General features: G+C 40.1%; 1 protein-coding gene across 1 annotated transcript in view; it reads right to left on the minus strand.

Annotated features, from left to right (window-relative positions):
* The window catches only part of MEGF10 (multiple EGF like domains 10), a 128,891-nt gene that overhangs the window by 6,666 nt on the left and 106,083 nt on the right, over positions 1-16,142 (minus strand). The window contains exons 16-24 of the mRNA XM_064176489.1: positions 15,997-16,125; positions 12,576-12,704; positions 10,768-10,896; positions 8,161-8,289; positions 6,949-7,185; positions 4,602-4,729; positions 4,301-4,424; positions 1,807-1,851; positions 200-406 (exon numbers count right to left, since the gene is read on the minus strand). Coding sequence (XP_064032559.1) covers positions 200-406; positions 1,807-1,851; positions 4,301-4,424; positions 4,602-4,729; positions 6,949-7,185; positions 8,161-8,289; positions 10,768-10,896; positions 12,576-12,704; positions 15,997-16,125 — 1,257 coding nt within the window. The remainder of the gene's footprint in view (positions 1-199; positions 407-1,806; positions 1,852-4,300; positions 4,425-4,601; positions 4,730-6,948; positions 7,186-8,160; positions 8,290-10,767; positions 10,897-12,575; positions 12,705-15,996; positions 16,126-16,142) is intronic.

Raw genomic sequence — 16,142 nt, forward strand, 5'->3', positions numbered from 1 at the left:
ATGGTCTCCCCTCTGCCTCCTCTTCTCCAGACTGAACAGCCTCAGCTCCCTCAGGCACTCTCTGCGGGCCACATTTTCCAGGCCTTTCACAAGCCTCGTTGCCCTTTCTTTGGACACATTGCAGTTTTGATGTAACCAATCTAAAGAAAAAAAGTCCTGTGCTTTTTGTTGTAAACCTAAAAGTAGATTTCGTACTTACCAACTTCATAAACATTCTTAGTGGCTGAACTAGAGCTGGCAATCTCAGCGTATGGGGAGTCCCTGCGTGCTGGTGACTTCATTTCAACGTAGCCGCATTCTGAACTTTTTGGTACAAGAGCTGGTGGGTCTTTTATAGTAGCATATGGGTTCTCAGAACTACTTAGGGAGCAGTTACTTAAATTGTATTCTGAGTTCTTCACTAGATCTGCAAAAAAAAGAAAAACATTACACTTGAGCATGCTGAATCCTACGGTGCTACGGACATTGTGAGGACACAGGACATTCTTCATTTTTAAGTTCTAAAAAGTCACCTCATAAATGAACATTATAAAGGAATATTTAAGTGGAAACAGTCATAGCACTTTGAAATCGATATACAGCAATTAATGCAAGTACCTCTATTGCTATGCTTTTTTTATGGTCTTGATCTTGCCATCAGCAAGATCTAGGGATGGCCTGTTTGGTGCAAAGCCTGAGTATGCAACCAGAGTAGCCAGCTTCTCTTAAATTTCTATAAGGTGCACATAGGAGAACTGAAAATGGAACACCAGGCAGCTTGTCTTTTCAGGATTTAACTGAAGGATGTCTAACTGTAGTTTAAGAGAAAAGTTATTTTCTTACACTGGGAGGAGATTTTGTGGTGTCCACATTACTATGTTGCCTGTATTGCTTTGTGATATGCTGTGTTATTTAAGCTTTAGAGCTGAGGCTCTCTCAGCTTGTTCCTGACTCTGAACATCTAGCAGGAGACTGAACTTAGAGAACCTGTCAGTGGATAGATGTGTAGGACTTTGTAACTCCTTGAAGATACTTTAAATTGGGCTTTCCTTATTCCTCCAAACCCAAGAAATATCAGTATAATCAATCACTCCTCTCTCTTAATTGTCCTGTACTATTACACAAGGTGACAAACCACCTGCATTTGTCTACATATTTAACTTACTATTCATGCCAACTTAACTAGGCTTTTTTTGTTTGGATATTCTGGTGTTCCAGTCTCCCTTGGCATATCTTAATCATATAACATTTAAAACCAGTATGGTCCAGGATAAAGTCTTATGAGATAACTGGATAATTCAAAAGATCAAAGTATAATCACTACCCTGAATGAATTTTGAAGCTCTTAATTTCTCTCTACGTATTCATATTTTTATATCCTTTCCAAAGGCCTGCAGTGAATGTGAAGAAGCATTGCAGGATTGGAGTTAACCAGCATGGTCACTACACTGACTACACCAGCTGCAAAAGGAATTGGCTCTCTTTTAAAGCATTTGGCAAGAAGAATCACGTGTCCTTACTTGGCTCATTAAGCTGAATTCAAGAGCCATGCCCCTTCTGATGTCTAGAGTGATTAGTGACTCAAGCATTACAGGAACATCTGATGTAGGTGACACACAGAGGACATAGAATGTCTTGGTCTGATTAGTTTTTCTTATAAAAGTCTTGCCTCACAAAAAAATGCAAACAGACCTCACACAGATTGTCTAGAAATAATTTAGTCAAAAAATATTTTATATTCTCTCCACACAGAAACCAAAGATAATTTAGAAGAGTAAACTGAATGTCTATGTAATCTTATCTAAATGCATCAGAAAATAACCTCACCTTTCAGGGACTTTCCCATATATCCCCTATCAAGTCCAAAAGCACCTGAGAAAAACATACAGAAAAAAAAGAAACAGAGTAGTTTTAACATCAAGAAAAGTTATTCAATAACAGAGTTTAAAGCCTTAAAAATTGCATTGGGATTGTGCTGGTTTGAGGCTAATTGGGCTATTTTAATGAGAGAAATTAGATTATTGGTTATGAAAAAAAATAATGATGATGTCTATATCATTCACTGATTTGCTGAGAGGGATGAAAAGCCAAAATGTAAATAATCTATCCCACTCTGGTCTGGGACACGGGATCTATTCACTTCCTCCTAATTCCACTCTGGTATCTTTCTACAAATCTTGGCTAACAGAAGCAATGTAAGCATTGCTGCTTGTTTTGTTTGTCTGCTTGGGAAAGTAGAGGGAGAAAGAGGAGCTAGCTTTGAGCCCTTCTGGGCAGATTCCTTTGTCCAGGAGGGAGTTTGGATTTCTGTATTATTTCTAATTTGTATATAACTGTAAATACTTGTAAATACATTGTGTATATATGCTTGTAAACTTTGCCATACTGTAAATATAGCTTCATCTTGCTTCCAAGCCTTCTGAGCTAGTCTGGTAAATATCAATAGTCAGTGGGGGAAAGTTCCTAACCCACCACAGGGACAGACTTCTACTTTTGCAAAATAATTCTCTTGTAAGCACTGGGAAATTGCCCAGTAAAGAGTTACAAAGTATTGTTGTAATTTTCTTGCACACTTTTAAATGGTAGCTTCCTGAACAGGTTGTGTGGTTAAAGTCATAAGGGACCATTAACCATGTTGGACCTTACGTATGTAATCATAGAGTCATTTAGTTTGAGAAAGACCTTCAGGAGCATTGAGTCCACAATCTCTCTTGTAACTCTTAAGTACTACTACAAATGTTGTAAGAAAATGTAAGTGTTATGAAACTAAAACTGATTCTCTGAAAAATACAGATGTGAGCTTGAATTGTGGTTAGGCCAAGGCTGGGGATTAGTAGGAAAATCCCATAATGTTGCATGGTGTTCTGATTCCCAGATGCTGATAATGAGAAGGACCAGAAATGAAAGTTAATTATTTTTCCTAAATTACACTGTCACTGTAAATCCCTTTTTAGGCTTATACTGGTCAGAGATACATGCATTTCATCCTTTTTCGAAGGCATGAGGTTGGGAAAGAATAAAAAGATAGCAAAACATAGCATAAAGTGGGATATAACAACTGCTGCCACTTCCTTGGTTTATTTCTTCTTTGAGACAATGCTCTGTCTTTTACCAAAAAGTTTGGCTTATCAGACGCTCCTAATATGTACATCCGAAGCAGCTCAGATGATGAGAAACTACTTTTTAAAGCATTGATTCAATTTGGTGGGGATTTGAAAAAAAAAGATACATGCATGTTGGAAGCACGAAACCGTGGAAAAGCACAAAGCACAAAATCATAGTTTATAAAGAAATGGTGACCACAGCAGGCACAGACACTGGGTGAAGATTCAGTGGTCTACTGTGCTTTGCCTCTGGGAAGGAATGTGCAGCGGGCTCATTCTTCCACTAGTGCAACTTGTAATGGAACAATGGCTTGACCACAGTCCCACCCTCTGCAGTCGACACAACAGTAGATATGAGGTGTAGGTATCATTCTTAGGGATAAGGCAAGAATTTTGACACCAGACAGCAGGAATGGATTGACAGGTTTTCCCTCCTCATGCCCTCCTCCTCCTCCTCCTCCTCCCCAGAAGGGATGCCTTTTGGTAAGATTTGTGACTTCAGCTACACTGAGTGCTTCCCTAGGAGATTAAGCTTGTGACTGCAACCATATTTTAGAGTTCTACAGCTCTTCTGAAGTTTGGTGCATTTATCACTGCCAATCTCAAAGAATCTGCGTATGTTGCATAATAATAAACTGTATTATTTGCACACCCAGTTGCTTCTGCTGAATGTGACTAGCTCTACAGCAGGCAGGCTGTTCATGCGTCTGCTGTCAGGCCTGGGGTCATGGCATATCTATTAAGAGATAAACCCATCCACTCCTAGCCCCTCTAATCTCTCAGGACCTGCTAGAACGCAAGGGGATTCATCTCTTCTCATTTTATCCTTTACTAAGCACATTCCACAATGTAATCTCTCCTATTTATTAAGATTATGTAATTTTGCCAAAGATGAGCTTTACTGTACAATACCCATTGTTTTATGAAACTAACTAATAAGCAAATCTTTTAATAAAGATTATATGAGATAGTTTACCTATCATGTCTGCACTGGGCATCAGACTAATTCACCATTCCTCACAAGGAGTAACTTCTTTGTAACTAAGTGTACTGCCTTAAAATGAAGGTCAAACCCATAATCCTGAAGCTCACACATGCTGTTACAGCTTGGCTTTACCCATAATGGAGAACCAGGAGAACATCCCTGCTTCCCAATCCATCTCACACACAATGAATAGAATTCATACTCTCCTTATTTGTTAGTGTTTTTTGCTTACCAAGCTCATTGAGGTAGCCACCATGTTTCCAGTCAGCAGGCAGTGTTCCTGTATAGTCCATGACAGTGCCTTGTTTTCCAGGTTCCACATTTTTAAGGTTCACAAACAGCTGATTGTTTTTTGCCTATTTCATCAAAAGATAGATAACAAACAGAATGAAAACTGACAGGTAACTGACTCTCATGGGAAGTGGCTGAATTTCCAGGTGGAAATCATAGAAGGCAAAAAGAAACCAATTGTGAAACATCAGGGAACAAAGTGAAATAAACCAAAGGCTAATTTACACATTTTTACGCTTTACCTTTGCCAGGGTCAGTCTGTCCATGTTGTTGACATGAGGCGAGGTAGTGCACTGAGTTAGAGTGTGATAGCTAGGGTTAGAGAAGTAGTGACTATTAGCATTTCCACCATTACTGTGAGGGATCGCTTCTGCAAGGAAAAAGAAAGGAAAATGAGCAACTAAGGATAATATGGCATTTCTCTCTTAGAATGTGTTTTTGACAGTGCTACTCTGATTTCAGAATCTGATGTAGAGTTTCTTGGAAAATCTTGGATTCATTTAAAGAATTAGAGTTACAGAGCAGTAACTGATTAGTGAACTTCACTTTCTGCTGTGGTCCCTTGCTGTCTTTTGCCTCTGTAGTCATAGAATTGTCCAAGTTATAGACACTAACAATCAAGTTTGCGGCACTGTCTTCTGGTCCTCCCATGGATAGGAATGCCTGCTGTAAGACTAGACTGCTGAAGGCCTCATCCTGCCTGGCCTCAAACACCTCCAGGGAGGGGGCATCCATGACCTCAGTAGGCAACATGTTCCAGTGTCTCACCACTGGAAATCAGAATTTCTTTTTAATATCTAGTCCAAATCTACCTTTCCCAAGCTTCACACTATTTCCTCTCATCCTATCACAACAAGCCCTTCTAAAACGTCCCTTCCTAGCACTTTTGTAGGCTGCCTTCAGGTACTGAAAGCTGCTATAAGGTCTCCATGGAGCCTTCTCTAGGTTGAGCAGCCTCATAGCCTGTCACCACCGGGGAGATGCTCCAGCCCACTGATTCTTTGTGGCTTCTTGACTTTGACAGCTCTTTCTGATGATTGCTTTACTGCTGACTTCCTTAACAAAAGACAGTATTGCCTGAAGTTCCATGTACCATCCCTCTGACCATGAACTTTCATACGTCAAAACCTCCTGTTTTAACAATGTTGTTTCTTCCCTTCGTTTAAAACTCAAGCCACTCTGCTAACTGCCTCTCTACAGAATCTTGCCACAGCTAGTGTGAAATCCTGATTTTCTGCAGCCATAGAACTTTCTGTATTTAAGCTATAGGCACTGAACTTAAAGTCTCAGCAGATACCATATTTTGCCATGCTTTCAAATTCTCTTTAAAAATAGGTACAGAGGAACAGAAATGTTGCACAATTGTCCTGGAGTCCTGTACCCCTAAATTCCTCTCCTGCCCGGACTTTGGGGGGAAAGGGGAAAAGCCACCTGGTTTCCCCCCCCCCCCCCCCTCGCCTGCCCTGCAGCCGTGAAGGAGGGGAGGACTGCCCTGTGAGTTCCCGCGCTGGAGCCAGGCTGGGATTGGCCGTGCGCTTTCGCGCCTAAGGTGTGGTAACTCTGCCCTTTGTCTAGAGAAGGTTATAAATATTGGGGGTCTTCCCGCCTTTGGGGTTCCCGCTTTGGAGTTTGCCTGTGCCTGGACGTATGTGTCTGCCTGAGCTCACACACTGCCCTGTGCCTGGACTGCAGAGACCTTCAGGGATTTGCTTTCCTATTGACACCTTTGTGTGCCTAACGACCCTTAACGACCTTTAACGATTCACTTGCAGCCGTTGAAAGGAAGAGGAAGACAGACCGCACGAGTCAGCCTGAGTGAGTTATTTGGCTTAGCTTATTTAGTAAGAAACCGCTATTAATTAATAGCTAAAGCCTTTTCCAACTTCTGACTTCCGAAATAGTCAGATTATTGACGGTGTCCTTGTAGTTTAATTCTCAAGCGACTGAATCTGCTTATTAAACTGAATTAATCTTTGTATATATAGTTGTGGGGGCAGGTTTTTGGGAAAAATAAAAAATAACTATTTTTGATAAATTCCCGACTCGGCCACATATTAATTCCTGCTCTCCGCAACAACAATAAAGCAAGATATATGGTCAGTTATTCCTTACAATTAATGCATTTTACCAGGGCAAACTGCCTTCATAGAATCAAACACATAGATTAGAAGACTATGATGTGGAACAAACAAAGTAGCTGTAGCATCCTTCTGAATGCAGGTGAACTGCTTCTGGTAGCTGAAAGGTAAAAACACAGGTCTCATGTGACAGTTCACCAGCACCATTGTCCCTGTGGTTTCAGGGGTTACTCTCCTGTGAAAAACAGCTGAGAGTGGTCTCAGTCTTCCTCTTCCTAAAGAGGGGAACCCATCCTACCTGTATTTTTGGTAAGGCCTCGACGACAGAACCATAGACACTCTTTTCTAGATAAATATGTTCCTGCTGTCACAGCATCCCTCAATAACGTCAAAAAGTGAAATGTGCACATTCAAGCCCTGTTGGGGGCAGATCTGAGCCCCTTCAGAGCTCAGCTGGAAAAGCACAAAGTCAAAAGATGAACGAAAAAAGCCTATTCTAAATGTCACTTACCTGAAATAGTGTAATCTGCATTGATGACCCTCATAGCAGGGGTATAGGTCACTGCAGGCATATTTGATTCTTTTCCTTTCTGCTTATGTCTGTAAATGACGAACAGCACTAGCAGGAAAAGCACAACCAGGACAAGAACGATGATGCCTGCTATTGCCCCTATCTGATAAGAATCAGCAGGGACGGCAGTACTGGTACGGCTTAAACTGTTCAAGTTTCCCACTATAATTACACCAGCTGAAATACAGGAAGAAACAAAAACAGGAGGCATAAACTCAGAGGCTTACGTGTCAGGAACAGAAGACAGTATTTAACTTCTAACTCTTTCCACTAATTTGACTCCTTTCATTATGCCAAAATAGAACTATGGCAGAAAATAATGTGAGGCTAATCCTAACCTTAAGGAAAAGCATTAATTTTCTTCATAGAAAGAGATATTTTTCTAGAGTTTGAATAGTAAGAACATTCCTTACACAAATGCACAGAGCAGGTAAAGCACATGCTTTAGCAGCAGCTTTGAACAGCACAATAAAACATTTAATGCAATCCTTACTTGAGTGCTTTGCTCCAATTAACTATTGCTGAGGCAATGTTAGACTTAAAAAATCTTCTGAACATATATAATTTAACAGAATGCAGTATTGAAACACAGTATCACAGTATCACAGTATCACCAAGGTTGGAAGAGACCTCGTAGATCATCAAGTCCAACCCTTTACCACAGAGCTCAAGGCTAGACCATGGCACCAAGTGCCACCTCTAATCCTGCCTTGAACAGCTCCAGGGACGGCGACTCCACCACCTCCCCGGGCAGCCCATTCCAGTGTCCAATGACTCTCTCAGTAAAGAACTTTCTCCTCACCTCAAGCCTAAATTTCCCCTGGCGCAGCCTGAGGCTGTGTCCTCTTGTTCTGGCGCTGGCCACCTGAGAGAAGAGAGCAACCTCCCCCTGGCCACAACCACCCCTCAGGTAGTTGTAGACAGCAATGAGGTCACCCCTGAGCCTCCTCTTCTCCAGGCTAAACAACCCCAGCTCCCTCAGCCTCTCCTCATAGGGCTTGTGCTCGAGGCCTCTCACCAGCTTCGTCGCCCTTCTCTGGACACACATGTGTTATCAGAATAATTTAATGAATGATACAGAGATGGTATTTAATAGGTTAGCCCAAGTTTTATATAAAACAGTTACAATATTTTACAGCATTTAGGCTTTACCTTGATCACACCTGGCACCTTTCCAGCCCGGGCTGCAGTAACATGTTCCTGTTATGTGGTCACAGGTTGAGTTGTTCAGACAGTCACATATCTGCCGGCATCCATACCCATATGTACCTTGAGGGCATTCTGCACAAAGTAAGGGCAAATAAAAAAGCAGATATAGTACTTCTTAGATATTTGGCTGTTAACAGATTTACAGCCCTATACACGCTGCCGTTTGCCTCCCTACGTCTTAGTGTACGGCCAGCAGGTGGCAATGTACTACCGGTGGTAGACCTCTACGGAGAAGACGTGGACTTGATCCTCTGAGTATCTGCACCGGGAAGAAAAAAGGAGAAGGAAACTGTACTCTGAAGTTATTTTCATTTATTTGTAATGTCACTGCCACTACGGCAGTGAAATTACGGAGGAGAAAACAAGCAAGAAACAAACCAACAAACAAACCAAAGACTGAAAGTCCAGAGGAAGACAGTGAGGAAATAGACGATGTGGGAAAAAAAGTGCCAATTCTACATCAGAAAGTCAGTTTTCTCAGATCCCAGTGTCTGGAAAATCACGTAGTCACACGAGTGTGACAAGATATCTGGCTGATGTCATGTAATATGATCAACGTGCTGTCATGCAAGAGGAAAAAGGCCATGAGGCTAATAGACAACACACATTTACATAAAAATTAAACTGGTCCTAAGCCACTTCGATACTGTCATGTATACACTGAGAAATACCTGCAGAAGAAAAATGCCAAATTATGATGAATAAGACAATTGGAAGAGGCCCAAATGAGTTTTCTTCCAGAATGACTTAAATGCACTAATTAATTACTGATCAAGGTGTCTCCTGACTCATGTAGTTGGCATAGGAGAGAATTACCCTACACTGATAAAAATAGTTCCTCTTATACTGCTACCTCTGTTATTACTGCATTATTGCAGTTATGATGGTTTGAAGAAGTGTGACATTTCTTCAAATTCTGAGATTCAAATTTCTGAAATCTTTCGTGTTCATTTGGTTTTCTGTCCATTAATGTAATCACAGAAACACAGAATTACCATGCCGTAATATATTTTGGTGTTTTGAAATACCAACTGACATTCAAAATAAAAATCACCAAACCAGTTAATATAACACTGGTACATCATTATTATCAAAGTGTACGATGAAAGTCTATCATAGAATCATAGAATCATAGAATCAACCAGGTTGGAAGAGACCTCCAAGATCATCCAGTCCACCCTAGCACTCAGCCCTATCCAATCAACTAGACCATGGCACTGAGTGCCTCATCCAGTCTTTTCTTGAAGACCCCCAGGGACGGTGCCTCCACCACCTCCCTGGGCAGCCCATTCCAATGGGAAATCACTCTCTCTGTGAAGAACTTCTTCCTAATATCCAGCCTAACGTTTCAAATTACTCAAAAAAAAAAAAAAAAAGATACCATGACATCAAGATAGGATCTTAAAAAGTTTATGGTTTCTTAAACATCACTGTTCTTTCAGAGTGAAACATTGAAATCATCAGAGTAAAGTAAGAAAATTTAAATAGTTTTTAATTACATGTTGCTATTTACTTTTTAATTTAAATAAATACATTCTTCTGAACAATTCAGACTTAGTTGCAACTATATTTTTCTTAGGGGAAAAAAAAAATCCACTTCCAAATTTTTAATGGTTCCACTGCAGATGTTGATTAGCCTTAAAATCATAGCTCCCTTTGCAGCTGGGAACCCACTGCTGAGGAAATAAAATGTGTCCATAGGGACAACAGCTTCTCTTTCCTTCAGTTAGGGTGCTACCGGGTGTGACACATGCAATTTCAGTCACCACACAGCTATTCACATCCAGATGCAGCTACTTCAGCCCTGGATCCAGGAAATACATAGTACCCTCCACACATCAAGAGCAAAGCTCTCTGCTTGACATTGATGTGAAAACCAGGTTTAAACCTTCACAGTAGCAGGATGAATGGATTGCTTTGTAAGGCAGTATGATGTCATGAAGTTTGGGGCACCACTGTGTAAAGTAAGCAGAAGCTGGACTAACAGTTCTGTGCTTATGACCGTGGTTATGTTTTATAATGCTGCACAGTGTTATACCCCCATTGATGTAAGTGATGTTATTCTTGATTATCTTAGGTAAAGAATCACACACATGAAAGAATCACACACATGAAAGAATTACACACATGCCATTTCTTATGCTTTTATAATCTAACTGATTGTAAAACCACATCACAAAGATTATTTTTATCCACTAGGACTCATGTGGTACTTCTTATCCTTAGTTGTCTATCAGCTTTCATTGTGGTTCATGCTAATTATAATGATTTACATTAATTTATTACTTTTGCATGATAATATTAGCATTACATCCAAAGAAACTAGAATGTAGTACAGATGTCTCTTATATATAGCTACAAATTGAACAAAACCAGCCCTCACAATTATAATCACTCTTAATAACTTATCCTGGTGGCTTTTATCTGTTTGAAAAAGGCCTAGGTCTAACTACTGGAGCTCTTTTTCTATCCGATTTCCTAATGAAGCCAGAAGGTTGTATCACAACACTGGCCAAACCAGAGATGTTTACGGTTCCCATCCATACTCACTCTGCTCACAGTGCTTCCCCATGAACCCTGTGCGGCAGGTGCACTGGCCACTGATGTGGTCACAGTCAGCTCCGTTCTCACACTGGCATATCAGTGCACAGTCCTTCCCATAAAATCCTAGAGGACATCCTGCAATACAGGGAAAGGGAGGGGGAAAGGAATTAAACAACTGTCCTAGAAATAAAATACAGATATTCTTAAGTATGATGCTGACAAGTCCTTCCTGTAGCTCCACCACTCAACATGCATTCTATAAACACAATATATCAAGACCTACCCTATTTTAAGTAGCTTTAAATATATTGGGCAAAAAGTACATAAAAATTAGGTTGACAAGTTGTGCAGACAGCAGATGTTCAAAAGAAGGCAGCAAGAAAGGCTCTTCAATGAAATGGGATTCAGAATATATTTGAAGGAGGAGAAAGAACCAGTTTTGATAACCAGAGCAGTGAATCTGTTCAGTGATGAATGAACCTTTGGACATATATTCTGCATAGTTGATGTCAAAACATAAAAAAAATTAACATACTGTATTTCAGCTCCTCACAAAGACACCATTTGGAGTGAAAAAAACACCTATCACTGCAAAGAGATAATCTTTCACCAGCAGGAAGCAAAATAACCATCATAGCTGACAGCCAAACCAGTATAGTAAATGGCTTTCAGAGCTGCATCCATATGGCCCTATAATCTATCTGATATTTTCTGCCACTAAGGCTTATGAAGTTGAAAATGAGAGTTCTGATTTTATGAAAAAACATGTATTTAAACACTGAATGCAAACCACAGTTAGCAGTTTTCTTTTTCTTAAGGTCAAAAATAAACAAACAGAAGCTGTAATATAAAGAAGTCAATTTTATCAATATTTATCTCTAGCAAATGTTTATTTCTCAGACCGCATATAAATTCTTACCCAGCATCTAATGAGTATCATACACCTACACCCAGTCACTGCACAGCTGATGTTTTCATTTTCAAGGGAAGTTTTTAGAAGATAAAACAGTACTAATGTATTAATTACATGAAGAAAATTAAATAACATTACAGTCTAATGAAGTTAAGTTTCTAAGTTCCAAATAGAATTGCTTCTGTTGTGGTGTTTGAACTACAGGTGCTGAGCTAGAGCTGCTGTTGCAATAAATAAGTAAGAGGGAGGTAGCAATTAACAAATGTGAGATGTACTCTGTATGATCACTTGGCAGTCACAGCAGGAACCATGTCTCAGCAGACTGCAGCCACAGCTGGGTGAGAAGCTACCCTCATGGGTTCAGTCAGCTCTGTATAATCTTGCAGTCTTTGTCGTTGGGTCTCTGCTGCTAGAATAATTTTCAAGGAGGTTTCAGAGAGGGAAGGAATTAGTGCTATCACCCTGCCCTGTGGGGAACACCTACAGAGCTGACACTTATCCGTGCTATGGACTGCAGTCATAACTGCACATCTGCAGCAGAAGCATCTGAATGTCACTCATTCATTGTGTGTGTATGCACATGACAGATGCTTCCTCACAGATGCTCAGCTGCAGCCAGAAGTTGTCTTCCTCTGAAGGAAGGCTAAAGAGGAGCTTGAATGTAGTGGTTACTGGCCAGACCTGTTAATGCTTATACAGAGGTTTCCCCTGCAACCATGGAGGTAATACATTGCATCTTCTGAATCAAAACAGTTCAGCAGGATAGGAAGACATTGCTTAATAAAGTGGAAAAAAAAAAAAACAAAAAACACCAACATAAACCAACTAACCAAAAAAACCCCAGAAACAATGAAGGAAAATTCTGATTTGTAGACTAAAGATGGATAAAAAAATCACTTACTTTGTGTACAGTAGAGGCCAGTCCATCCTGGGGTACATTTGCACTCCCCATCGTAGGCACTGCAGTGTGCTCCATTATGACAGTTGCACGTGTGGATGCAGTTTGGTCCCCAGTGGGAAGGTGGGCAAGCTAAAACAACCCAGAGCAACTGATTAATCACAAATGACAAAGGTAATTTATAACCATGATTAGAGCTGCTTATTTCACATATGAGCACTGATGTATTTGAGACTTCTGTTTTTCTTTAAAATACATTTTTAAAGATGACTGTGTTATGAGCAAGTAGCCACGGCTGTTTTATTCTTTTAACTGAGGAATAGGTAACAGTTGGACTTGATGGTCTTGGAGGTCTTTTCCAACCTGTATGATTTTATGATTCTATAATTTTACTCTAGATAAAAAGTGCTGAAAAAGATGTGTGAAAGAAACCAGTGACACATACTCAATAGTTTGTAACTAAGACACTCTTACCAGCTTTCTCATAGAAGAAAGATTTGTAAGTTTTCTTTCTTATTTTTCAGTCTGTGAATAGCTCAGCCGAGCACAGTCAAAGGGATAAGCCTTCTAAACCCCAGAAGTGAAGAACAAAGAAGATTGAAATACATCTTACAGCCTTCGTGTGTAGACACAGTACTAAGCTTACTTTATTTGCACAGCTCAACTCTCCATAATTGCCTAAACATGGTGTATATAATCAGGACTAGACCTTCATCAGGTTGACCCAGTTGCTTCTGTGGATCCATTAATTGAAGTAATTATCCTATAAAGTGTCACATCAACACATTGTAAGAATCTTACCAACTGCTTCAGAAATATCGTGGCGAATGAATTTGATACTATGTCCTGCCACTGGAATAGGGAAGTGGTTCCAAATTGCTAATTCAGAGTCAACAAAATATAATTTTCTTCGTATCAGAATATCACCAAGTGTAAAGGATTCTCCAGGAATAGCCCCTTCCTCTTGATTGTGGGTCACTCCTCAAGGTTTTTACTTGTTTATTTAATAAAGAGATGTGTAATTTAAAAGTAGTTTTGTGGAAGTACAACTTGAGCATTTCAAAGAAGAGAAGAAATAGGTGAGACACAAAAGCCTGAGCCTTATTCCTAAGTAAGTTTAAAAAGGCTAGTAACTCCTTATTGTTGTGTACTGATTTGGTTGTCCAGAGACATGGCTGAGAGCCATAAAAAACTCTTGAATCCTTGAAATGCATGCATAATGTGTTGTCTATGTGTGGGCTGTATTTTTGTAAAGCATTATCTTTGTCCAAATTTCACTTCATAAATAAATATATTACATTGTGCTAAAAAACAAAACAAAACAACAGCAACCCCAAGTTTGAGGTTTGCTGTTTCCACTTCAGCTGTGCCTTATAATGAGTTTTATTATTGTTTTGTGTTTGAAATTAGTGGTCAACTAAGAAGGAATGTAAATCACACACAGATAAAAGGTTAGAAGTTTCAAAAAAGGTCTAATTCCAAAAGAAATTAATGATTTTTTTTCCATGAGAACGAAAGGCCTTTATACAAAGCAAATAAACTTCCTCTGTTACGGTCTGTGAGCACAGCCTCAATAGATGCTTCCATTCATATTGCTGGCACCATTTTCTTGTTACTGATTCAATGAGTATGTGCCTCCTCCTCCTAAATACCCCTATTTTACTACTCTCCCAACTACCTACTTATTTTACCATAAAAGCAGGGACCTTTGTGGTTACTGCCTTCCACAGGAACAGGCTCAAGATTTATTTGGTATCATATTGAGCTATGCATGCTAATCACTTCACAGAGTTTGTCCAGCAAAGGTTTGGTTTTTTTTCCAAACTGACCAGATGTTACATTGCACTGCTAGAGATGCAGTTATCCTGGACCAGTCAAACTGTCAATTATATAAGCCAATGAGGCATGTTATTAGGAAATGCACCTCCCTGAAACACTAGCACAATGTCTTCTGAACTTTGACACATCAGAGTCTGATACAGCACTTACTTTTTTTTTTTTTTTTTTTTTTTTTTTTTTTTTTTTTTTTTTCTTAATTCATTAAAATGGGTTGCTGAAATTTTGGGATGTGTGAGTTTTGGACTATGTTGATTTTGGTGTTTTATGAAATTAGATATGCTCCTTGTGAGAATTTTGCTTCAAATATTTCCTTCCTGTCACTGGTAATTTGTACAGATCCAGCAAGGCATCTGGTGAATGCTTAAGTATTTAATAAAATAGCACTGTGAAACATAATAAAGCTAGGGCCTAGTCCATCTCCTTTTAAAGTCAATAGCAGTCATCTGGATGGTCTTGCAGCCAGAGCACTAATTTGTATGTGAGAAAATCTCAGCTTTGTTCTGAGCATTGCCTGCTTTCTATGAACCTGTAGTAAGAAGTAGTTCAGTGCCTCAACTCAATACCTGTAAAATAATAGCCCTGTTATTGATAGGATTGTCCTGAGGATACGAACCCTGAAATGTTCACAAGACTACAGTGGTAAGACTAAATAATTACAACCCTTGTCTGCAATGTAAGATTCATCAAGTCACCGACTTTTTATGTTGGAAGAGACCTCTAGCATAATGTCACATAGCATCCTACTCAAGGGATCATCAACAATCACTTCAGAGCCTATCTGGACAGTTGCTGTGCTTGATGACTCTCACAGTTTGTATGTAGTAAAAGTGAACCTTGCTGCAACCTGTGAGCATCTTTTCATGTGCACTTCTGAAACAGGACTGATCCAGGTGCGCTGCAACTCTTTTTTGAAAACTGAAAATTAATCCTTCCTGTTCTGAGATCTAGACCATTTATTAGAAAAGTAACAGTGCAAATGTGTTTCTGATAATGGCGACAGAGTGCAGAAATGTTGAGGATCTCTTCACTACATACCATGAAGACCTCATTTCTTACCTAGACAGTGTTTCTTCACCAAAAAGCCAACGACTTAAATAGAATCATAGAATCAACCAGGTTGGAAGAGACCTCCAAGATTATCCAGTCCAACCTAGCACCCAGCCCTGTCCAATCAACTAGACCATGGCACTAAGTGCCTCATCCAGGCTTTTCTTGAACTCCTCCAGGGATGGTCACTCCACCACCTCCCTGGGCAGCCCATTCCAATGGGAAATCACTCTCTCTGGGAAGAACTGCCTCCTAACATCCAGCCTATACTTTCCCTGGCACAACTTGAGACTGTGTCCCCTTGTTCTGTTGCTGGTTGCCTGGGAGAAGAGGCCACCCCCCACCTGGCTACAACCTCCCTTCAGGTAATTGTAGACAGCAATGAGGCCTCTGCCCACCCATCCAGCCTGTCTAGGTTCCTCTGCAGGGCTCTCCTACCTTCCAACAGATCAACACCTGCTCCTAGCTTGGTGTCATCTGCAAACTTACTGATGCTAGACTTGTTTTAAAAATAGAGGGAAAAAATCCTGATACTTACGCTGAGAGCAGTCACTACCAATCCATCCAGGGTAGCACTGACAGGATCTATCGATGGGATTACATGTTCCATTATTGGTGCAGGTGCATATTCCTATGCAGTTCTTACCAAATCTGCCACTTGGACATACTGAGAACAAGTTGTCA

This window comes from Pogoniulus pusillus, chromosome Z (assembly GCF_015220805.1).
Source record: "Pogoniulus pusillus isolate bPogPus1 chromosome Z, bPogPus1.pri, whole genome shotgun sequence".
NCBI lineage: Eukaryota > Metazoa > Chordata > Aves > Piciformes > Lybiidae > Pogoniulus > Pogoniulus pusillus.